Genomic DNA, 26,996 nt, shown 5'->3' with positions numbered 1-26,996 from the left:
AACCTGAAGGTTCCCTGAAGCATAGTTTAAAAACCATTGACTTATAAAATTACTTTTCCGTTATCTAAAGAACATCTGGCACGAAAACGTTTTAAGATGTGTTAACAAAGAGATTCTTATAACATGTTCTTTTCAGGGAAAAAAAAAAAAAAAAAAAAAAAAAAAACTGTTAGATAAATTGAAAAAACTGTACGAAATAATCAATATTTACATGATCTCATTCGAACCAGTAATCGAAAGGAAAACCAGTTCTACATATATTTAAAGAAACTTATTTTCTTATCACAGCTGTAAAACAAGATCCACTTGTGTACGTCACGTCTAAATGTTAAAAACCGGCCATTTGATGATATCTAACTTTTAAATGCAAGAAAAGTGAGATGCCACGCAAGATCTTTTGAGGAACATTTAAGTGGGAAATATGCTCGATGTGAAAAACTCTTCTATTTACCCTAGTTCTTAATTAATATACGTTATATCAAAGCTTACTACAATACAGGTCCAGAAAAATGCTTTGACTTAAAAAATCGCGCACTTCACTTTAAAGGTAATATGATTATAGATAACAGGTATTATCTAAATACTTCTTTGACGTTATAAAAGAAATAATAAAGCAAAAAACACTTTTAAAAAATACTGCATATATAAATGATGGTAGAAAAATGAGAGATGGTAGAAATGTAAGGGCTCTTGAAGAATAGCGTTTTTTCTATTTCATAAAAAAATTGAATCATAAATGTGATCATAAATGTTACATAGTGTGACTTCTTAGCCACAAGTGACGGAGGAAGGGGACATCCGGTAGCTAACAAGCATTTGTTTCGTGCTCTTGACTTATCTAGAGACATCAACACCTGCAGCCGCAAAAGGCTGCCTCGTTGTTAATTGAAAATTACTTTAAAATTATTTGGCCTTGCTTCTCAGCCATAGCGCACTCCTGGGATAGGTGTGAATTGCCTAATGTGTTAAATAACAATGAATATACTGAATTCACAGGTGTCAATTTTATTTTAAGTGTTCAAACACATTGAATTCGTATTATTATTGAAGGCAACTAAGTACAAACTTTTCAGAAAATACAACATTAAAAATTAAGATATTTTAAAAGCTGCTATTTTCATCCGATCATGTTTCTTCTGCACTCAATGATTCATATAAAATATTCAGATTATTAAAAATGTTGCCAATTAAGATACATTTGAAATATTCATGTGTATCATGTTTTGCATTTTTAGTTCTATAACTATTAACTAAATACGAACTTTCTTTTCTAAATTTAAGTATTTTTTTAAAATAAAAATGTAGTTATTGAAATAGTTTTACAGTTCATAAATTTCATAAAAATAATACAGGAATGAATGCAAGAATGGGAATTACATATATCTATGGAAAAAAAAAACATGACATACTTACTTACAATGCACTGATAAGTATGTACCCCTATTACTCAATAAATTATATGCATTATTAAGTAAATTTGCAAAATATTTTTATAAGGTATTTCTTCCGCCTTCTTAGCATGCCTTCGTAATGTAGTGGCTTCGTAGTGGTCAGCACGCTTTTCGCATATTCCAGAGATCCGTAATTTGATTCCCGGCGAGGGCGTTGCTCATTTTTCACGTCTCCTGCTTCCAAAAAAATCCTAATGTCTTTAAAGTGGCGCTCCAACTAAAAGGTTGGTGATTCTTCACACCCAGGATTAGGCGATTGGTCCGCTAAACCCTAATCACCCTTTAAAAGGGGGAGTATATAAGGTATTTCTCCCGCCTTCGTAATGTAGTGGTCAGCCCACTGGGCGCGTATTTCAGAGGTCCGTGGTTCGATTCCCGGCGAAGGCGTTGCTCATTTTTCACATCTTCTGCTTCCAAAAAATCCTAATGTCTCTACATTTTTACAGGGTTTACGAGTGTTTTTAAAGGCCGCCCGAACAGTATTGCGGTTAGTCATGCTGAATGCCGCATCGATAGGCCCGGTTTCAAATATGAATATTTGTAAATGTATAGTGAACTGACATTTAAAATACACAGCGAGCCGAAAGTATGTGTTATTTTGTTTGTCGTGCACGTTGAATACCTTTCAGGCAGCATTATGTATTTTGAAGGGGTGTTATAGATAGTGGTGCTATACTAATTAACCGTTTGATAAGGGGATAGTGCCCACGTCCTCCGTTTTCTCTCTCTCTCTCTCTCTCTCTGGTGTGGTTTGGGGTACAGGAAGAAGGGTAGGAGGCTCTTAGACCCATCCTTCTAGGATATTTTTAAAAATTGGGCGGAACTGTCTCCTATATGGTGTTCAAGGTATCATGCCAACGACAGATACAGTCTTGCACTCAATGCCAATCTTAGACCGTCGGCCCGCACACATGCAAATTAAAATTGGCCGTCCTTTTTTTACAGAAATATAATATGTTTTATAATCATTTCGCCGCCCACGTGATGTGGACTATCTTATCTTCCGCTGGGTTGTTACTACTTCATTACAAATTTTTCACGTTTGTATCAAATAACAATGCTTACGACATTAACACTGTGTGTAAATATTGTCTGATGGCAACGTTTAATGGATTGAAAGTCACTGTGATATCACTTCATAGATATTTCACAACAACGTCTCATCGTGCTTTCGCTTTATCGTGCAGCCTAAATATAAAGGTCGAAATGCAAGCACCTCTTACTTGCATCCTAATAATATGAAATGAAAAGATTTTTGAAAAAGTCTTTTCAGGGAAAGCCTCAACTGCAGCATAAATTTAAGAGAGATTTTAGAATATATCAATTCTTAAACTGAAACTCTCTGTTGCAATGGAACATTTAAACGACTGTTCTTAGACCAAAGAATTACATGGATGTAACTCGCATTTCAAACCGCAATCCATAACATCACATTGTTCACTCTACGTAAGATAATTTTTCAGAATTCATTAAATAATATGTATCGGCTATAATAGAACCCTCGAATCTATCAGTTTTCAAGGTCACGGAAGAAAAAACGAAGAATGAAGGAGAACGATTACACAGAGAAACATTGCAAATAAATAGCATTTACCGTATTTTCTCGCGTGTTTACCCCCTTGTTTTTACTAATTTTATAGTCCGAAAATCGAAAGAGGGAAAATTGTACGAAAAATTTAATTTCCGAAGGACGCGGTTACAGTAACAACATAACAAATGAAAAGTTGTCATTAATATATGACAAGTAATTTTCACAATATTATTTCTATAAAAGAAACCTACGTTTCAATTAGAATACAATATCTAATCAGATACCTTCATTTCTACCTCATGCAACTTGAATACAGCCCGGTTCTTTTGTTGTTTCTGCTGCTCCTTAAACCTCAAAGCATCCATAAATAATTAGATAAGGCAAATGTGCAGTTAATACAGCGAAATCCTAGACATAATGTCAATTAGCGTCTGATTCGTTGTGAAGGGTCGAGTCTTGTATAAGCTGGCATAAAGCTGAACAACTGAAAGTTCGGCGTGACTTCGTAGGTAGTTTGTGAGGTTTGTTAATGAAACGAAAGCAATCACCATGCGGACAAATACAAAATTTAGGAGAGCTTGTTCTCTGGATGCACTGCAGAAAGGAATAAGCGAATATTTAAAAAAAATTTTTCAGAAACTGACTCTAAAAAGCTAGGAAATGAAAACGGAAGAGAGATTTTTTTTTTTTTTTTTTTCAAATTTTTTCCCTCACAATTCATTAAAAAACTTTTTCCAAGAAAAAAAAAAAAAAAGGTGCATATTCCATTTTTCACACTGAAAAAACACTTTAACTTTTTGTGAAGTTTTTCGCCCTCTCTTATTCAATTTTGTTTCATTTTCCCCAAACAGGAAAGTAAATCTGAAGCTTTTAAAAACTAACGGAAATAAAGTTAACTTCAAATTGCAACAAAATAACATTCGGAAATGGTACTAAAACGCCAGATGTCGAGTTAACGGCCATGTTACAGCGTTAACCTGCTATCAGGCCCGACGACAAGTTTCCTCGAAACTTCGACGAACTAAATCTTTCGAGAAATCTTTGCATTCAGGAATACTTGCGAACCGCTTGTGTAATTAAGTTCCTTTACTCTGCCTTCCTTCCCATTGGCTGTGCTACGCAAAATTGTGTTTGTATGTATTCTACAATTAGAAATTGGCGCTCAAACTAGTTTTGAGGGAAGTATTATGAAAAAATTGCCTATTGCGTTTCGTGTCCATAGGTATGATATCAGCTTTACAGCATTATTGTGTTGCAAGATAAAGTCCAAAAAGAAAATAGCGTCAAGAAGTAAATACGTACTTCGCTTCAGCTTTTTAAAAATTTTTTTCAAACATTAACAATTGGACTGGTATTATTTACAAATGATTAATGTGGAGATATAGAGTTCGAATAGTTTAGGGCAGGGTTCGGCAACCTGCGGCTCTTTTGATGTAAACTTGCGGCTCTCCAGTTCCATACGGAAAAACTAATAATTTATTATCAAAACCCTTAAAAAATAAGAAAATATATTTTTAAGTACCTAATTTCTCAAAAACTTCTATTTTCATAATCGTTAATTACGCTTAACATGACCGTAATGAGATAAATGTGAACCATTATTATTGTACTGTTAATTTAAACTAGCTCCGCCGCCAGCATGGCAGCTGGTAAAAAAAAAAAAAAAAAAAAAAAAAAAAAAAAAAAAAAAAAGAGAACTGAAGAAGAAAACCGAGAATTCGATCAGGATTGGCCGGAGTCGTTTGCATTCATATACAACACAAATTGTCGAGTTTTCTCATTTGCCTCTAAAAACTCGCACACAATAAGAAGTCGAATTTGGGAAGATACTTCACTACAAAATATACCCAGTTTCCTGTAAATATCCAACTGGGGACGCACGAAAACGTTACGTGTTAAGTAACTGGGTACAATCTTCCAATAATGTAAATTTGCCAAGCTCTGCAGTATCATTAGAAATTGCAAAAAGAGTAAAACGTCAAATTTCATTCACGTCAAATACGTCAAAGATTGTTTTATACGTGCATTTGAATAACTGTTTCGTGACATTAAAAATCAAAGAAGAAATCAGGAAAAAAACCAAAGATTTGCCATTATCTGCAAAAGCAGTACAAGATAGAACTGCTAAGATATTTTCAAATGTAACACATATGCAAGTGGAAGACGTTCTGGCCGGCTTCTGGCTTATCACTTGCTATAGATGAGTCCTGTGACATAAAAGACACGACACAAGTTACCCTTTTCGTAAGGTATATGTCCTCCCAAGGTCCAAACGAAGAACTGTAGGATTGCTATCGCTCTCAGGACAAATTCTCGTGGAGAAGATATAGCAAATGCTTGTGCAAAAATGCCTGGAAGACAATGAAATTGATATAAATAAAATCGTTTCGATAGCAACTGATAGAGCCAGAAGTATGACAGGAATACATAGCGGGGTAACATCAATTCTTCAAAAGAAAAGTAAACCATAAAATTCTAACGTTTCACTGTGTAATTCACCAAGAAGCGCTTTGTGCCCACACATTTCCGACCGAAATAGCTGAGATCATGAACTTGGTAATTAAGATTATTAACAGAATTTTGCAAAAGCACTTCAAAGATTTCCTTGACAGATAACCAGTTTTCTGACCAACTTCAGCACAATAAAGTGTGATGGCATTCCAGAGGTAACTTATTGCAAAGTTTTACTTTGTGCTTGAGTGAAATAAAAACATTCCTCAATGAAAAAAGCATTGACCATCCCGAATTGGAAAAAGACAAACGGCTGCAGAACTTCTACTTCATTGTATATACCACAATGAAACTAAATGAACTAAATCTAAAACTGCAAGAAAAGGGCAACCCAGCCTACGCCTTGCTTGAAGAAGTAGTTTGTTTCGAAAAAAAATTACTTACTTTTGTTTGAGACATGAAGAGCGGTAAATTAATTCATTTTAAAAATCTGAAGTATATCGCAATGAGACCAATGTGACTATTAACACGAATTACTTCAACATAGCTTTAAATAACATGAAGGATGGATTCGATGAGAGATTCCAGCAATTCAAAACAAAACTACTCTTGCGTTCATAGTAAATCCTCTCAACGCAAATACAAATGATATCAACAATGAGACATTTGGAATTGATGCTGCTATATTTGCGCTTCAAATGCAACTGCTATATTTGAAAACCAAAGACTTTTGGAGTGGCAAGTTCACAGAACTCAAGAGCAAGTTGGAAGAGTTGAAGGTCCAGAAATGCATGCACGTAGAGCAGCACAAAGGGACAGCTCTAAACGAAATTCCGCGAGTTGAGGCCCTCATATTCGGGGCATGGAATAGTCTTCCAGAATGGTACAGTGAGGTGAAGAAGTTGGCATATGTACTGACGATCTTCGTGTCGACATATTCGTATGAGCAAGCGTTCTCTTGCATGAATATAATAAAATATAACTTTTGAAGTAAACTAACAAATAAAAATTTAGAGTTGTGCTTGAAACTTAAAACAAGTTATAAGCCAAATTTAGTCAATCATTCAAAAGGCATGCAAAGCCAATGCTCCAATTGACGTAACTATATAAATATTTGTGTTTATATATATATTATTCCGTATTTAAAGCCGTTAATTTGAAGTCAAAAATCAAATATATATAAGCAAAGCTATAATATTGAAACGAAACATTTTAGTGGCTCTTTAAAAAAACTGGGAAATTTTGTAAATCGTAACTTTTGGCTCTTCCGTTTCAATAGGTTGCCGACCTCTGGTTTAGGGAATGATGAATACGGAAATTTTAAAAAAAATTTATTTATACAGAACTTCATTCTGGGTCAGAAATAATACAGTTTTTAATACAGTATCTGTATTAAAAAATACTAATTATTAAAAATTAAGTAAATCTTAAACACTTATTTCTTGGAAAAAATTCCAAAAAGGATCAAGCATGATTTAATTTGCAATAATAAATGAAGGCGTTATCTTTGTTGTTGCGAAGCTACGTTTCTCTACATTGGCAACAAATTCACCATCCTGCTGTTTCAAATGTAAACAAGTAATGGCCGCCATCAAAAAAATTATAGGCTTAGTGGCACTTAAACAACTTTTAAATTGTTGATAATTCTAAAAATATTGCATACAGATTTACTAAAGGCATAAAAATGTTAACCGGAAAATAAGAACAACATAATTCAATCATTTTTAAAGCAAAAAATGTACAATTTACAAACATATAAGAGTAAAGAAACTGAGATCACTGAGCCGGGGAACAGAGTGAATATATTTATAAATATATTTATATACGTTTGGGGCGGCCGATTGCAACCAAAATACGAGGTGCACATCTACATGTTATAGTAGTCCTATATACAAAATTTCAACGTTCTGAGGCTCTTCGTTTTTGAGTTATGCGAGATACGTACGTACGTACGTACGTACATACCTTCGTACAGACACCACGAAAAATTCTCTTCAGAATTAATTTTAAAGCAGTTTTATAATTTTTTTGAAGGAAAAGAGTCTTTTATTCTGTCCTTACGTACAGATATCACGCAAAAACATCGTTAAATTGCATTCGATAGCTGTCAAAATGGATATTTTCGTTGAAATATGCTGCCTGAAACTTTTCGCGATTACAACCTTTTTACTTCGTACAAGCAAATCAGGTGTTAAAAAATAAGGGAGCTAAATAAAGCGAATAAATATATTAAGACGAATAATATTAAGACGAATAAGGCAGAATATTTATGTTCTGCCTTATTCGTCTTAAATGAGAAATTTTAAGCAAATATTTTAACCTGTATAATGTGTCGATAGATTGAGGAATATACATAGGTCTTTCAATCAAACTATCGCATGGAGGAAAAATTAGATACTTTACCTTGTTTGAGAAATCGTTTGATGATATAAAATAGTCGAAAGAATAACCGCCGTTACAGTTATCATTTTTCATTTTTGAAATAGTACAACGGTTTGAAATCCTTAAATAACTTTCACATTTCATAATATTTATACGCTAGTCTGAACAAACAAGCTAAAAAATGATTTAAGCCTGTTTTCTTAATCAATTCTTGTATTATGACATTATTTTTTTTAATTTGGAACTTTAGTATACATTCTAATGAATATGAATATCGTTTGCTTTTACTTCAAAAAAAAAAAAAAAAAAAAAAAAAAAAAGAAAAAAAAAAAAATTCCACTTCGAATTACTGCAGATGCAGGTCACATCAAAGCGATGATATGTCATGTTTACTGCAAAGTATTTTTAGGGCAGACAAGTTTCAGGATGACAAGCAACATCTGGGTCACTGACAGTTTAGATTTTAAGCAACAGGATAATAAACGATGAAGATGAAGAAACCGCTAAAATATACATGGGTTGACGTTACTTGCACAAATTAGACTCGTAAATGAAAAGCAATGTTTGTGATGTGTTTTAAATGACTCACTTACACAACTTCGAAAATAGCACACTTACAAATTTTTGATTCGAAAACACCTTCGCATTTGATTTTTTTTTTCAGCCTACTTCTTTAATGGAAAGGGTATTAAAATATATAAAAATACCTTTTTACATTTTGCGATTTTAATTAAATGTACTAAAAAAGTATAAATGTATTAATGAGTTAGCTTTCGAAACATTCTTGGTCCTATATGATTAAAAGTATAACAATCGTGACCTGCGCATAATGTCTGATTTTAAAATGAAAATCGTCAAAACGATATTTTATTGAAATGAATGTAATTATTCTTTATATATGTCATTTACGCATTATTACTTTTACTGTTTCCTGAAATTCTAGTAATTTCTTAATACAATTCATATACAGAAAGTCCATGATTTTATATTTAAACACAAATGACCAAAAATACTTTTCGCCCCTTAAAACTTTCTGCGTATAATTAAAACAATACAAATCAAATGTTTTTAAATATCCTTTATTTTATACTTTTTAGTTTATGGAATGAGGAAAGAAGTAAAATTACTACTTCCGAACATCAGAAAATTATTCCTTCCAATCTGACCTAAGATAATATTTAGTTAACCTAAATTACTATTTGATTCAGAAATTCGGTCTCCTCACTTAAAATCATGGAGCTGCTAACAACGAAAGATTAAATCTTTTGCTAGAAAAATCCATCCCTGTTAGCAATTGTGTGATAGTTGAATATGTGGAACACGTTTAAAAAAGATGCCAAAATTCGGCAAATTATCTTAAAATAATTTCTTACTCTATCCGATAGGGTAAAGATTAAATGCTATGGATGACTACTTTGACCATTAATAAGGAATTTATTAGAAAAAAATCATAATCAAAATTTAAAAAAAAAAAAAAATCTGAAAGCTTTCAGATTTTACATTACGCTCAAAAAGAAAAAGGCTTTTATTTTTTTTTTTTTTTTTTTTTTTTTTTACGTTTTATGTGTTACCTTTATTTATTAAATATCATGTTCTTCGTACTTAAACCATAAAATTCAGTTCAACAGCACTATCACAAAATAATTTTAAAATGAGCATACATTCCGCGCTTTGAAATCATTGAGTTTCTGAAAACGAAATTAATAGATTAATAGCTTTTCTGAGCTAACGCTCTTTGGGCTAAAAATCTGTAGCAAATTTTTAAAACACTGGTAAATTTTCTAAACACACATTAAATCTGTTTACTATATTATAACTGCAAATATTTATGCGCGAAATTTTTCATGATTTCTCATTCAAAGCCAGTGATGTTAAGCTAATCTCCGCTGTTTTGCTCCACGCACCCCTTTGACCATTGCCGGAAGATCATTCTCCCCCTACTTTATAAAACTCGGAAAATATATATATTTATTTATATTATTTTTAAAGTGTTTTTATAAACCAAATAGCAAAAAGTATAGAAAATGATGATAAATATCAAAACTTGAATAGTTTCTTTTGGGGAGGGAGGGGTATTTATAAACTAAAACTAAATACACAACAGCTAAAGTTGACCGCATTCTCCCCTGAAACTATGGAAATCCCTCCCAGAAGGGGAACTGCCCCTGGTCTACGCAAAATAAGAATTCTCCAATGATTAGTTTGATCATTAAACAATAATTTGAGAGAAATATTCAGCCCAAATAAAAAATACCTATATCGAATTTTCTGAGAAAAAATATATATATGGATTACTGTATTATTATCGAAAATATGCATGTGTGTAAAACTTCCAAGAGAGTAGGATCCAGAGACGGGGGTCAAATATTAATTTCGAGATTTGACACAAACAAACAATAAGCAGATAATAAAATTATTAGAAATTCTGGAAAATATTAATCTGGATGACAGTTTCTCACTGTGATGTCCCATTTCAGAATTGTTCGCATATGGTTTTGCGGAGGTGGCAACAAAAATGCTGTGAGTCCAGTCTTTTTCTTTTCGCAATTCTGGGACAATCACGATGAGAACCTCAAAAATCATATCATTTCAGTCTTTCTTTAACATCAGGGAAGATATATTTATTTTTTTCAAGAAACAAATAAAATCAAATCAAAGCGCATAATACTGTACCGTGTCCGCACCAGACTAGCTGCATTGACAGACTAGCTACATTAAATCTGTTATAGTTGTTGGCTATGGAATGTTTATTAGTTGGGATCTCTCGCTTTACTTTTAGATACAGAAATTCTAAAATTCCCATATTTTAAATACTTAAGAATCAGTTGCAAGTGAAACCTAAAAAATAGTTTTTTTTAAGATGAATGGATAACAGTTATTTCAACCAGGAAAAGAAGATATATCTTAAAACAGAATACTACTGTATGCTGTAAAGTAACTCTGTTTGGCAGATTAGTCGTACAGAATCCTTTTCTACGGCTCTTAAACGATGTCTCATTTTTCGCTTACATTTATGATGCAGAATTAATATAATTTAGCCGTGATTATTATTAAGAAATCGATAAGACCATATTTCAAGATAACAAAAACGTCAGTAATATAATAAAAAATAGACATTTACATGTGTATAGTGACAGTATGTGGTATGCTGTATTTAAACATTAACGGGAAAAACATCATCATGGCATCCTTTCATGCGTATTTCAAAATCACGTGGCATCCGATCCTCTTTTCGGATTTAGCTCTGACCTTGAATGGAAAGATTTAAATAATGGCTTCTCTTACCTATTTCACTAAAAGAGGTTGAATTGGAGTGATTTTTAAAAAAAGCTTCATCTAGGAAAGCCTAAAGTGGAACAAAATTGTTTCTCGCTAATTATACGATCAAATTTCTGCGATGACAAGTTTGATCATTAAATAAAGATTTGTGAGAAAAATGCATCACTAAATAATTAAAAAAAAACTGTCCCGAATTTTAAAATATTCCTGTGATTCACTGTATTGTCATTGAAAATACATATATCTGAAAAATTTTAGGAAAATCCACTTGATAGAAGGAAGTTGAAAAATAATTTCAAGATTTTACCCACATAAAGAGAGAAACTAAGTAAAAATTAAGTTAAATAAATTCTGTAAAAAAGAATTCAATTTTGAAAACTGAAAATTTCATTTAATAAAAAATTTAGGTCTTATCAAATAAATCATAAATTAACGTAACTCATGCGGGTGGGCTCCAATTGCGCGAATGAAAATCCTCCCCCGTCCTGCTATAGCCCAACTGCGCGAATCAAAATTTCTTTTCCCCGTTGCCTACAGGGCTATAATTTAACTTTTCGAAGCCTGCACAGCAACATAAATTTAATACTTTTACTGATAAAATTAGAATGGCGCTAATGGTTGGAGTTTATAATGGTATGATGCACTGCATTACTTTCAGGAAATTCAAAAACAATCTTTATTGCACGTATAAAGATTTTTGATCGTACAATTAAGACAAAAAAATATATACATAAAAATTTAAGGGGTCATTTCAGACAGATATTGAAAATTATGTATATTTAACGTAGTAAATTGGCACAGGCGGCGAGATTAATGTAATTTATTGCTGTTACTCAAACATCTTTATGCAAGAATATTTTCATATGTTTAATCATCTCAGGACAATTTTTTTAAGACAGGAAATACCAAAACAAGAATGAAAATTAGCTTACAGAAACTTGCTTTGTATGAATACTCTGTTCAAATGTATAATGAATTTTAAGCCGCAAACTTTAAAACAAAACTCATTTTTTCATATTTTCCTCAAAAATACATAAAAATGAGATTTTAAACTTCTTACTTGCATAATTTTATGTATGGTTTCAATACTGTTATACTAGTAAAACCGTTTATAACAATATTAAAGAAACACTTTTTTATCTTATCCATATTAAGGTCCAAGACAATAGTTTATTTCCAATTATTTGCACACAATATTAGCTAAAAATGGATTCAGCAGCAACAAAGCAAGGCCACCACAAGAAGTATATCTTGAACTGAGTATCAGTGCATTCGAATAGTACTGCAAATGAAAGTTGGTTTACAAATGTAAATGAAATTAGTTGCTAAACAAAGAATACGCTGTACTCAGCGGTGTTAATATGCATCTTACTTTGGACATCACAATGCCGTGAAACTTAATTCTTTCCTAAAGGTCGTTCGACAACCGAAGTGTTCGCAAACTGAAATAATTTTACTCTAAGGAAGTAATGTAAAATGCAAGTTAATTAACTGTAAATTAGTTTCTCGACCACATAAGACAGTTCATTGAAGCTTTACAATTTGTGCACAAATCTGCGCGCAAGATATTAACTCATAACGAATCAAAATCATTAAATATGAAAAAGATAAAACATAATATAAAAAAGATAAAAACCGACGGAAACCTAATTTAATTTTACTGTATCTGCACGAAAGAAAGTGGAAAGTATAATAGAAAATGATTATGAAGATGTTTTTGCATGGGATGGGGCATCCCTTTTCGCAAAAATATCAGGCAACTTTCTTTAGGCCAGGTCTTTTATTTGTCTCTAAGCGCCACCCGACTTTACATGAAATTCACAGGGCTTTTGTTTCACTTAAAATTTGTCCAATAGAATTTTTTTTATCTATGTTTTGCAAAGTTTCGAAATTTTGACATGGAATTGTCATTGGAATTTTTTATGCTACAGTTTGCACAACTGCTTTATCAAGGTGATATCGTTAAGTGAAAATTTTAATCCATTTTTCACAAATTTCGCGGATTAAAGAACTACGATCATTGCTATTTCTTTCTCTTTCTCAGAAAACATTTCTTTTATAATCGCCTTTTGTTAGTGCTTCTGAAATTGTAGTTTTTTCTTGTTGAGCTCATTTTTATGATCTTTTAGTCATTTTCCCACGTCTTCATGGTTAATTTCCTAGCCCATGGATTTGCCTAGAGAGACGATATAATACATAACAAAAAAAGTCCTAAGCGTCAAAGTGCTCAGCCTGTAGCTCAATCTGGCCATAATTTCGTCCAGGGCATAGTCATAACGCTGTCACTTGTTCCCAGGCTCGTTAATCAGAGAAGTGGCTTTTCAGAAGTGCTTAAGTGTTAATTATGTGGCAGAGGTTATTTCAAAATACTTTTGAAACTCATATGTTACCTATAAGGTATTTCTCCCACTTTCCTAGCGTTCCTTCGTGGTGTAGTAGTTATGCACGCCGGGCCGGTATTCCAGAGGTCCGTGGTTCGATTCCCGGCGAAGGCGGTTGCTATTTTCCATCTTTTCTGCTACCAAAAATATACTTAATGTCTCTACAGTGGCGCCCGAACTAAAAGGGTGTTGGATGAGGATTCTCCACACTCAGGATTTGGCGATCGGGTCCCCTAAAAACCCCAGTCGCCATTTAAAAAAGGGAAAGTATATAAGGTATTTCTCCCACTTTCATAGCGTGCCTTCGTGGTGTAGTGGTTCTGCACGCTGGGCCGGTATTCCAGAAGTCCGTGGTTCGATTCCCGGCGAAGGCGGTTACTATTTTTCATCTTTTCTGCTACCAAAAATATACCTAATGTGTCTACATACCGACTTGAGTGTTTGTAAATTGAGACACTGATCGTTATCCGATGAGGTTTTTGTCCGGATAACCTGTTCGTAAACGGAACTCTAAAGATAACTCTAAAGGAACTCTAAAGATAACCATATTGATTCGAGATTCCACTATATTAGATCTCAAAATAAAAGCCGGTGCTATACTAAACATTTGACAACTAGATTAAAATTAATTTTTTCCCTTTGAATACCGGCACTACACGAAAGACATTTTATCTTAGCAAGCTTTTAACACTTTTTTTTCAGTTTTTTTTAATGCTTGGTTTGGTATGATACAAGTTCTTAGGAATTGTTTAGTAGCAAAATAATAGTCAATATTTGATGTCAAAGATATGATGCTTTATAACGTATGCTTAATTGTTGATTATAATACAATATAGAATATTCAGAGAGTCATGAAAACCTAACATTCGCTTTCCGTAACCTATTATGTCCATTTAGTACTACTGCAGATCTTATATGTCTGTTTGTTAAGTAAGAAAATATATTTATGTACTGGCTTTTGGAATTCTTTGTTAGTTTCACTACACAGTATATGTTCGAAGTTTGTCCACGTCACTTAATGTAAAAACGTTCGGGTGTTCTTGTTGCGAGTTAGATCGCTATATTGAGATCAGGCCACAAGCATGTTACTGGTCTAATTTTTCCCAAACGACTTTACTGTCCAATGAGCATTTCAAACTACCCATAACGCACTAAATTAACTAAATTATTCGTTTTACTGTGCAAATAACAAGATAGGCTATCCTGGTATTTTGAATACCCTATACTTTATGAATTACTATCCTCTCTTAGGTACACAGTGCTATACTAAAGTATTTTAATAAAACTTTCTAGCAAATACATACAGACTCACATCGTTTCTTGCTTAAAACCGAATACCTTTGATGCAAAAAATGATCTACGAATAACAGAACTTAAAAACTCTTTTTAATGGCCAATCTTGCAACTATTGATCACTGAAAAATCAAAATAAGTAATACTTAGAGAAATCTTCAAAGATTATTTCCAACACATGAAGAATTCACTTACTTCGAGTGACTCTTCTACGATGTAGTAAAGTATGAAAAGTACAATGCAAACTTCGCAAGCCATGATGAAGTAATCGTATGGGTTGACATAACGCAGCAGCTTCACAGTTCGGAAGCTCCACGATGGAATCATACCTCCCGTGGCTGGGAATTCGAAAACTAACCTAAACAGGAAAGTCAAAGCATTAACATCAAGTATGTGCTTTTTAAAACAACAGGCTGCTTCAAGATTCAAGAAGTAAAAAATAAAACATACATCACTAGCAGGAGAAAAAAATATCGCCCCCCACCATCAAAAAGAAAAAAACACGAAAATAGCATTAAAAATTTTACTGCATTAGCTCTCGTTTTAGTATAATAGAATAAGAGGTGGGTGTTTAGCTAGCACAGCTTCAATAGATTAGAAAGTATATTCAGCATCTAGCAATTTAACGGTAATATGACAATATTTATGAACACATGATAACACAAAATAATCATTCGATCAGATTAACAAAGGTAATTTTAATCAGGGTACCTAAATAGCGTTCCCGTAATCCTTGCTGCACGGAGGGGCACAGATAGCCAAAGTGCAAAATCAGCATTGAAGCATGGAAAATTAGAGAGCAAAGAGCAAACATATTAATTATCCTTTGCGGGAAAGCGAACAACAGAACATGCTATTATACACCTAATTTTAATTGAAGTTAGAAATAAAAATATATGTATATTGCATTTTTATCAGCGAGGCTGAAAGCACTGATCCTCATAGTATGAAAACTACATTTATAACGAATCCTCAAAATATGGGAAAAAAATTGCTTATGAGTATTAAACTGTAACATTAATTTTGCTGTAACTTCTAAACAATAACCAGTTTTGGAAAATAAATTGCATATTCGTATTCAGGAGGTAAAATTCAGAAAGAATATGTTTATTTACTTTCTTTATTTCAATTATACTCAATTCTCAAAACACTGATTGTGAATGCTAAAATATTACACGGATTTTACTAGGCAAATGCGAATCTTAAAAGTGCATATTTATGCTCAGGATGTAAAATTTAGTAATAAAAAAGTTATTTCATCTCTGTAACAAAAAAAGTGAAAATATGTAGAATACTGTTGTTTAAGATTCAACAATATTCTGAAAGATTCACCGATCATGTTTCCTACTAAAGGTATAGGATGCACGATTCGTGTTAATATAACTGCATCCAACATTGTAACATTTTGTATCTTTAACTTTGTTATTACTGTGTTCTTAAAGAATCATTCGACATAGATTGCCATCATGCTAATTTCTATAGAAAAGCAGGACGATAGTCTTCAATTCCGCAGGGCAAATCCATAGTCATTGTAATATCATGCCATCTTCATGAGCCGTGTTTTTGAGATATAATTCCACCTTCTTTGTATTCTAAATGTTTATTATACACACAAAATTAAACACTAAAACTACACTAGTAATAATTGAAATATGTACATTCATTAATACAAGTTAATTCTGTTTTTCATTAACGGCTCCCATGAGCCTTCCCCAGTGCAGGATTTACATTTACAATCTGCACAAGCTATAGCTTAGGGTCCCCAATTTCTCGGGGGCTGCCTCCAAAAAATTAAAATATTGTATAAATATAGTATAACAGACTTATAAAGGGCCCCATATCTCAAATAGCTTAGGGCCTTATTAAGTCTAAATCCGGCTCTGAGCCTTCCCCTTATCTATGACCCCTCAGCAGGTCTCCCTAGTCGAAACTAAACTTTTGGCGACTCTCAGATTGAGAGTTGGCAAATAACTTTCTGAGATCTCCCAGAACGTTTGCGTCAATCAGATGTGTTTAATAAACGATTTACTCATATACCTAATAAAATGCTTATGTGTAGATCAAATTTGGAAAGAGTAGTTACAAAAAGAAAATGTGACTCATCAAATTGGGTTTAGAGCTTTTAAGACTTCGACGTATTCGATGTCATGCAGTAGTGGCCGCACAATCTATATAGTTAACGACATTCTGGGAAGTGGTATATGGGTAATTCTGGATGCTCCAATATTGAGGCAGATCCTTCCTTGTCAATTCCTAAGGCAGGTATACAGTCAAGCAGTCCTTTGTAAAGAATAACACTAAAACTTGCAGTGGTATTGCGCTTCTGACTTGAATGGCTCTCTGTTATCAATTTTGTCTTAATTCTACCTCAACTGTGAGAGTCACAGACGAAGAAACTGGAGGAAATTAGAAAATGGGACAGATTCGCTAACTACTGAACATCACACTAATTGTCATACGGTTTAGCATGCTATCAGCATGAATGACCAGCCAATTCTAGTATATGTAATGAGTACATTGCGGATAAGATTCTGCAGCAGATATGTTGATGTTGATGCTTAAGTCCATTACATTGTCGAATATTTCGAGTATATTACGAAATGGCTTTTTGGCTATTTGAAATTGCTTGTCAAATACCCACATGGTCAAACACAGCCCACATCGGCCGTATTGTCACACGTATGGGAAAAGCCGCATGGCTACACACAGTTAATAATAGCAAGCATTCTTTGCAAAATGTCGAGATAAGTCTTTGTCTAGTATGCTCCTCAGATCTCATTGCCAAATGAAAATTTGTAAGGATATGTTTTGTCATCACCCGAATGGTCTCCAATGACCTCACAATGAGGATGAGCTAGGGACTTCGACCAATGACAAATGACTACATTACCGCAGAAGAAAATCTGAACACTCGATCACTACCATGTTTAGTGTGTAATTCAATTTAGTATCGACATCCAAATGATCGAAAAGTAAATGTCATTAATGGCGACTTGCAATTGCTTGAATTAAAATCTTCCCCACAAAAAATATTTTTCATCAGTGTATCAAATTTTTAACTTTTTCAAGGCGCTGCATTTTCTTTCTGCATAAAATGTGTTTTATGAAGCAGTGCAGTACTAAAATAAAACCGACTGAATATGGGACTTACTTAATGACGGAAAATAAGTTGAGATTTGCGTTGTAAACGGTGAAGTCTACGAAGACTGCTCTGGTGGCGCGAGAAATCCACAAGTTTTGCCGAAGTATTTCCAGGCGAGCCAGCGCCTGTTTTTTGGTAGTTCCTAGGTCCCGGTAAGATCCTGCGCCGCTGTAGGTAGCTAGTAATGCCCAGTGATTGGACCCGTTCATCTCCTTTTCGGTGTGGTAAACCCACCTGGTAATAATGATAATAAAAACTCTAATTAAATATATATATATATATATTGATAAAACAATAAATGGAGAGAACAATAATGGGACGGATTTGGAATTACACTACTACGACAATTTAGTATAAATTGTAAAATAAGATATGAGCTTCATTTATTTTTATTAATCAAATGCACCTACAATTCATTAATATTATCCTTTTGAGGACAGCTTTTAAACATCAAAGTAATTTCCCAAATTTAAAGTTATGCCTGTGTTTCTAAATTTACATATCACAAAAAGGTCTTAGAGATTTTTATTTAGTTTGTATAATCAAACAGTGAATGGAATGGTGAAATATGCAGTTTTTTTTTTTTTGAGTTTTGAATAAAACCAAAACATAGCAAAAATCTATTTTAATCAAATTTTTATCATACATCTTATTCATAAAAATCATTACGTGGCCTTTACTTTGGCAGCCATTATTAGGAACCGTATGTTTCGAGTTACAAAACTGTTTTAAAGAAACAAAGCATTCATGTTAGGCAGTTATAAATTTCAATTTTGTGATATAACGTTGCGCGCCTCCAACTTGCACGCAACCAAGAGGTGACTGTGAAAACTTGTATAAAAGATAGAGCCTTTTGAAGGGTTTAAGTCCCTTTTTATTCAACGTAATAAATTACAATTGCGTTCTCTTGACGCTTACAGACGGTGCCAACTTGGCAGTCAAATAAAAATAATAACCTGAAAAGAAAATAAAGACAAGATTCTAACTACGAGGCTCTCTAAAATAACTAACTCACCGCGTTTTACAATACCGCTGCTAATTCAGCAGACTTGAAGCTCACTGGAACGATTTCCACTACTTCCCGCCAAGCACATAGGCCGCAACGCGGGGTTCTTCAATTCTCGCTAACTACCTCCGCGCTCGCTAAGTAAGAATATCACACCGAACTCGTTTCCTTCTATTTAAATCAGAATACTTCCGCTGATAATTTGAATGCTTGCGCGTTCTACTAAAATTTACATATTCTGGCATTGGCAGTTCCAGGGGAAAGTAAGGCTTGACAGGAAAGATAGTTTAAACTTAAAATAAATGTTAGTTAAAATAAATATAAACCCTACATTTGCCGCTGCCAGAATTTGGAAAACTTGGAAGCAGGTCCTACAAACGACCTGTTGTAAGTTTATCTAATTCTGAACTAACTGGCGAGAACCTCGTTTACACACAAAAAAAAAAAAAAAATCTTATGTAACAATTATATACTAAAATTCTGTTGAATGTTACAAAGCTCTCTTCTTACAGCAACTTTTCCTGGACTTCATCAATCAATCTTGGTCTTTCCTTCCAGCATCTGGAAGGAATAAGTATCAGTATCTTTCTACATACATTATAATTTACACTTTCTTGACACAATAAATTTTTGTTTTTAACGATTCGTTTTTCTTACTTATTGCTTACTTCACATTCATTCAATTTTTCAAGCATTAATTTAACTTTACCCTGGCTCTCCACCGTGTGTGGTGTCAAACGGGAATATTCGTGTTTTAGTCTTACAACACTTCCCCTAACCACCATGATTTGTTAGAATTCAACAACCAAATAGACACACCTTACTCGACATTCTACAACTCAATGAGCTACTTTAATATTCTTAAAAATTCAAATGTAGGTGGAGAACCCTACAAAACACATTCATTCTAACTTCCCCCTCATTCATCTTTAACCATGCAGGCTTTCGCTCTAAAGCATGACTTTATCTACAATTTACTACTTAAATTTTGACTTCATTGCTTTTAAGCATTCACTTTTAGCATCTACAATTTTATGCTTCTAGACTAAATTCTACTTTTACATAATCTTCAAGTATTTACATACATTTATAAAATTTTAATACATATGCTTTTTACAATTTACCATAAAATGAATAAGAGAAAATAAATTTTTACTTTACTCATTCTTCGCCAAGCTGGCGGTACTGGAACTAAAATTCTTATTAGTACAAGAATACGAAGTTATTTTTATCTCCGGCCAAATTTTGGCTTTAACATAACAGAATTAGTCTTTCGACCAACAGAAAATGCTTGTTTTTAGCTTTTACACTTAAAGAAAATAATACTTTTGCCTTAGCTAAATAAAGTAAAACAAAACTAAGTCTCAACCGAGACATATTGACTTTCGTCAAAACATAGAACTTCGTACTTATGCATAACATTTCGGAACAAAAGAGAAAAAAAATTTATAGAAGGTTTTAACTTATCTTTGAGTTTTCGATGCTTGAAACTCCGTCATCCGTTTTTGGCAAAATTGATCCCAAGTTAGAGGTTTCATGGATGTCAATCTTCTCCTTATTGATCTCCGAGTGTCGTCCCCGTTGCTTTTTCTTTTGCGTCCTCTACATGCTGGCCTCTTGACGGAGTAATCGTCTGGTTGTTGGCCTTTCCGTTTCTGCCTGGGACGGCTGGTCTTGACGTCCTCCGGTCTGGAGTCCTTCTTGAATTTCTTCTGTTCGTCGTATTTTTGTGCCTCCTGCTGCCGTTTCAGTTTCCGGAACGGCGGCCTTGCTGGCACCTGACTCTGTGGCCGTGTGCGCGTTCTCCTTGATGTGTAATTTCTCCTGCTATCCTTTGTAGGTGGTGTTTTTCTTTTTACCACGGTTTCTTTACCCGGTGCATCTGTATTTTTGTTTTTCTTACACGCCGGAGTTTGAAAATCATTTTTTCTTTTTGATACCGACGTCCGGGTTGTAGAAGTGCTAGGTCTCTCTTCAGTTCTGTTTCTTGGGTGGTGGAATAGTTGTTGTAGCCTCTGGCCCTTCTATTTCGTTTAGACTTAAGTCCTGCAAGAAACTTTTAAGGATTTCAAAATCATTTGGATTATAGTATTTTTTCACCTGGTCGGGACTTGCTTTACATATTTCCCCTCTGTCGTTCTTAAGACATAATACTACCCCTTTGCTTTCCTGAATTACATAGGGGCCTTCAAACTTTGGAGCTAGCTTTGCCATAAAATCGTCTGGGGCACTTGATAAAGAAAATTTCCGCTTCAATACTTTATTCCCAACTTTAAAATCTGCTTCACGGCGTTTTCTATCATAATAAAGTTTCTGCCTATTTCTTGCCGTATCCGAGGTTTTAAGCGCCTGATCAATCAACTTTTGCACATCTTGTTGTTTAAACTCCTGCTCTCTTTGTTGCACAAAGAAAAATTTACCTAAAGGCGTAATTAACTTTCTGCCTAAAAATAATTCTGCTGGAGTTTTTCCCGTAGTATCATGATGTGCCGTTCTTAAAGCATAAGCTAATTCATTTATGTAGCCATCCCAGCGCTTGTGATGTGTGCTAACGTAACTGCGAATTATTTTTACAATGCTTTTATTAACTCTTTCTGCTATGTTAGCCTGTGGTCTATACGGAACCATTTTGATATGGCGTATGCCAAGTCCATTGCATATGTTTTCAAATATTTGACTAATGAATTGTTTTCCGTTATCGCTAATGACTTTTATCGGTGCACCGTATTTTAAAATGTATCTGTGTAAGAATGCATCTGCGACTGTTTTGGCTGACGCGCGTTTAAGTGGAACAATTTCTATCCATTTTGAAAAATGATCTACTATTACTAAAAGAAAACGATTTTTATTTAACTCGCTCTGGGGGAAGGGACCAAGGAGATCTATGCCTAAAATTTCATTCGGAAATGTAGCGCGAATGCTATTTAAGTACCCGGCCGGCTGTAATTAATATCATTTATTAACTGACATTGATTGCAGGACCTGACATACGCCGTTACTATTTTGTATAATTGCGGGAAATATACCGCCTCGCGTACCCTTTTTATAGTCTTTCTGACCCCGAGGTGGGCCGCTGTTTTTTTTTCGTGCAACTCCTTCAAAATGCTTAATCGAAGCGAGGCTGGGATGACTGGCTTATACTCAAGATTTTCGTTCGTTGTTTTCGTATAGAATAATAAATTATCTATTATTTCATAGTTTTTTGCTTTATTTCTTATCGCATCGATATCTGTATGCTCAAAGCCTTCGGGGTCTTTCAAATAAGCATAGATATTTCCAAATTCAGGATCAGCTTTCAGTTCAGTAATAACCGTATCTCTAGAATCTAAAATTTTTGAAGTCAACACAGCGCATTTAAGTTCATTACCTTCATCGTCCAGTTTTTTACGAGAAAGTGCGTCAGCTACATTGTTTTCCTTACCCGGTTTATATTTTATTGTGATATTATATTCTTGGAGTTTTAAAGCCCATCTTATTAACCTGGGCGTTAGGTTTTTTCCCGAGTAAAGTCTACCAACAGCCGCATGATCCGAAAAGACTGTTACTGGCGATTTGCCGAAATAAACTCGAAATTTGTGTACAGCCATTAATACGGCTAATGTTTCTCTTTCTGTAGCTGTATAATTCCTTTGTGTTTGATTCAATGTTTTACTAAAAAATGCCAGCGGATGGTTATTTTGCATAAGAACCGCACCCACCGCATAGTCTGATGCATCTGCCGCAATTTCCAGGTTTTCGTCCCCCTCAGGGAATTTTAAAACAGGGGCATTAATAAGCGCTTCTTTTAATCTTTCAAAAGCTGTGTTCGCTTCCGCTGTCCACGTAAATTTACTTTTTTCTTTTGATTACTAAGAGTGGTTCAACAATATTAGCGAAATCTTTTATGAAAGATCGATAGTAAGAACATAGTCCAAGGAAAGACGAAAGTTTCTTGGCGGTGTTGGGCGGTGGGAAATTCTTAATAGCTTTTATTTTTGAATCTTGCGTTTCTATACCCTTTTGTGAAATTTTATAACCGAGATATTTAAGTTCTTTAGTTGCGAACTTGCATTTTGAGGCGTTAATTGTAAGACCGGCCTCTTTTAATAATTTAAAAACTTGTTCGAGGTCACTAATATGTTGTTCCAACGTACTACTCGTTATAATTATATCATCTAGATAAATTAAAGTTGATTTTCCTAGGACAGGCTTTAGAACAATGTCCATAGCTCTCTGGAATGTTGATGGGGCCCCACACAACCCAAAAGGCATGCGTAAAAATGCATAAGTGCCCGATTTTGTTATAAACGCGGTTTTGTGTATATCTTCGGGTCTCATAGCTATTTGATAGTAGCCAGACGTTAAGTCCAAAGTAGACATATATCTCGTCGATTTGATCTGTCTAATGATCTCGTCTATAACCGGCAAAGGGTAAACTGGAAATTTAGTAATGCTATTTAGTTTTCTATAATCGATAGCAAACCTCCAAGTCCTTTTATCCGAAGGAGGAAACTCGTTCTTTTTCCTACATAGTACGACTGGACTCGCGTACTCACTATTTATGGGCGTTATTATTTTACTCTTTAACATCTCCTGAATATGTTCTTCGATGATTAGGTCTTTTTGTTTATCATAACGATACGCTTTAGTCCTACAAGGTTTTTCGGCATTTAATTGAATCTTGTGAGTCACGATTTGGCAGTTTCCCGGTTTTTCTGAAAACAAATGAGAAAAATTACTCACCACTTGCTGTATTGCTTTACTTTCCTGGTCATTCAGATGGCTAAGGTCCAATTCAGGTGTCTCCACAGGTTCCACCATCCTCTGGTCCATCTCCAGCACCACGGAACTATCTTGAAAATTTAATTTGGCCCTCGCGGCCCTTAAAAAGTCCATACCTAAAATAAGAGAGTGTTGCAGGTGTTTCACCACAAAAATTAATACTTTGAGATTTTCCTCTTTTACCTGTAAGTTTAATGATACTTTCCCGATGCAGTGATATGTTTTTCCTTGCGCCGCTATAATTTCCGTATTTTTGGTTTTAAATAGTCGTATCCTATAAAAATTCTTTTTGAAGAACTTTTCACTCATGAAATTTCCTTCTGCTCCTGTATCGATGAGGGCTTCTACTGGTACATCGCCAACCAGGACTTGTATAATTGGTAGCTGTGAGTTTTTTACGATGACCGTGTTTAAATGTCTATTTGAGGGTTTTTTTAAAACTTCCGGGGTCTGGACCCTCCCTTTCACAGGCCCCTCTAGTCGTTTAAAGCTTTCCTTTCAATCTGTGTCTTCTGGGTACGCGGATGCTTATTTTCAAATTTTCTTTTTGGGCCTTGACCTTCGAGTTTCGATGCGTTAGCTTGATAGTTCTCTCCCCCATATGAGCGATTTCCATTTCTGGTTTCCTCCTTCCTTCGGGTATGTTGAGAATATGTTTCCCCTCTCGCTTTTTCCGATATTCTGCGATTTTGAAACTTCACCGCCAATTCGAAAAGTTCCTGCAATGTGCTTGGGTTTCTAATTTCAAAGTAGTCTTGGACAGCGGGTAACAATCTTGGTAATATTATTTCAATTATCTCCGCATCGGGTTTTTTTACATAGAACATATCCGTTAGCTTCATTTTTCGTAAAATAAAGTCCGTCAATTGTGCTGTATCCCGTTGATAGAAACTATATAGTTCGGCTTCCAGCCGTGCGCGATCTTTCACTATGGGGAAGGCCTTTACTAACGATATTTTGAAATTTTCAAATGTATACGTCGGGCTTCCAAATTCACCTAGTAGAAATTTTCCTATGTTTTTCCACCATAGCGCGGCCTGTCCTCTTAGTGCTGATGTGGCGATGGCAACTTTTTGTCTTTCAGGCACAGGGTAGAGCTGAAAGTGGTTTTCTAGACCTTCGAGAAATACCGACACCGAATTTTTTCCGTCGAAATAGACGTTTGGCTTGATTGACGCTCTCAAAGTCTGGACCAGGTATCCAAATCCTTCTAACTGAGTTGTCATTTCTTGGTGTTGTCCAGCGGCTTCCATCCAGTTTTCGGCCGTTTCAGTTCGATAAGTGTTCGGGCGCCAATATAACGTTGCGCGCCTCCAACTTGCACGCAACCAAGAGGTGACTGTGAAAACTTGTATAAAAGATAGAGCCTTTTGAAGGGTTTAAGTCCCTTTTTATTCAACGTAATAAATTACAATTGCGTTCTCTTGACGCTTACAGACGGTGCCAACTTGGCAGTCAAATAAAAATAATAACCTGAAAAGAAAATAAAGACAAGATTCTAACTACGAGGCTCTCTAAAATAACTAACTCACCGCGTTTTACAATACCGCTGCTAATTCAGCAGACTTGAAGCTCACTGGAACGATTTCCACTACTTCCCGCCAAGCACATAGGCCGCAACGCGGGGTTCTTCAATTCTCGCTAACTACCTCCGCGCTCGCTAAGTAAGAATATCACACCGAACTCGTTTCCTTCTATTTAAATCAGAATACTTCCGCTGATAATTTGAATGCTTGCGCGTTCTACTAAAATTTACATATTCTGGCATTGGCAGTTCCAGGGGAAAGTAAGGCTTGACAGGAAAGATAGTTTAAACTTAAAATAAATGTTAGTTAAAATAAATATAAACTCTACAGTGAATTCAATTTTGTGAAAATTATTAAATTTTACCTTTTATACAGACCCCTATATACATATATTTAATCAAATTTCATATTCATTGTAAAAAGTAAAACACAAATGTATGGTTTCCACACGACAAAAATGAACCGAGATATTTAATTTTAAAATTTCAGGTCTAAAAATTCAGCGGACATATACAAATTAAAAAGGGGAATATTTAAATTTATATGTAATTAAAAATGAAATATTAGTTTAAAAGACACCTTATGATCCTCAAATAATAACACTGTATGTGAATTTTTAGCATTTGGAACTTATAAATTACTTACGCGAAAATGATTTCGGCATACGAAGTAGAACAGATTATAAATTAAAGAATGATACACTCTAGAAAATCAAAAAGGAATATCCTTGAAAGATATTAAACGGCTAATAAACATTAATTTCTAATTACCCTAATTTGTTTTTAACTGACTCCTCAAGGAAAATGATAAGTAGTTCTTTTTTTTTTCATAAATGAAAAATGTTAAAAAAATTATTAACCCTAAAAATTAAATGTATCAATCCATTTTTGTCGTACGAAGGTGTTTAATTTCCTAAATTTTACAAAATTTATTTTTTAGATTTAAAAATAACATGAATATTTTCTTCATTTAAAACATTTTTATGATCGGAAATACTTGCACACGAAAATATATGCCCTGTGTTTGCGAAAATATATGCCCTGTGAGGACTTTATGAACAAGGTGTATATAAATACAGAATTTAGAAACATAGCATATACTCAAATTCGAGTTTCAGTGCTTAATCTATATTCTAAAATCTGAAAATATCACATTACTTTAAATCTAAGCAGCAGTAAGATTTTATAATTGGGAAATTAGAAGAAATAATAAAATAGCTGCCCTCGAATTTAAACTTAACAAGATTTTAAAACAGCAAAATTGGAAAAATAATAAAAAAATAAAAGTGAGTTTATAGTAGGCATTAAAAAATAAAAAGCAGCTTTATTTACTTGAATGGTTATTAATAATATTATAACTACCTAATTCATTGAGAATCTTTTACAGATATATAATCATTTTCGATATCTACATTTCCAGAACTTATAGAAATAAAGATGATAAAATATACGCTTTGAAAACTGAAGCACGCTGCAATTTTCAGTCTTAAAAATCTGAATAAAAATGCAGCTTAAATTCGAAATAATATGGCACATTACGTTTTTCATTTGCCAACAAAAGGTTATTTCTCTGCGGGCTTAACGATTAAAATGCTCTTTTTTATTAATAAAGTAGCACTCCTGAGGAAGTTGTAACTATTGTATATTTTTACACAGTTTCACAGCTTTATTTAAACTTCATTAGTTCATTGAAGAAGTTTTGGTAAACAATTAACATAAATGAGATAAGTTCAGAGACACAAATATTCTTTATAATAATAATAATAGTTGAAACAACAAAATAATACAAATACG

At 34.0% G+C, this 26,996-nt stretch overlaps 1 protein-coding gene across 1 annotated transcript in view; it reads right to left on the bottom strand.

Moving 5' to 3' along the window:
• Nucleotides 1-26,996, bottom strand: part of LOC118182017 (polycystin-2-like) — a 113,961-nt gene that overhangs the window by 28,542 nt on the left and 58,423 nt on the right. Inside the window, exons 6-7 of the mRNA XM_085820767.1 lie at nt 17,920-18,144; nt 14,964-15,126 (exon numbers count right to left, since the gene is read on the bottom strand). Of these exons, the coding sequence (XP_085676893.1) occupies nt 14,964-15,126; nt 17,920-18,144 (388 nt within the window). The remainder of the gene's footprint in view (nt 1-14,963; nt 15,127-17,919; nt 18,145-26,996) is intronic.

This window comes from Stegodyphus dumicola, chromosome 7 (genome assembly GCF_044657685.1).
Source record: "Stegodyphus dumicola isolate Sdum_Otavi_A_Nest chromosome 7, ASM4465768v1".
Taxonomy (NCBI): domain Eukaryota; kingdom Metazoa; phylum Arthropoda; class Arachnida; order Araneae; family Eresidae; genus Stegodyphus; species Stegodyphus dumicola.
This window is presented reverse-complemented; position numbering and strand designations above follow the sequence as displayed.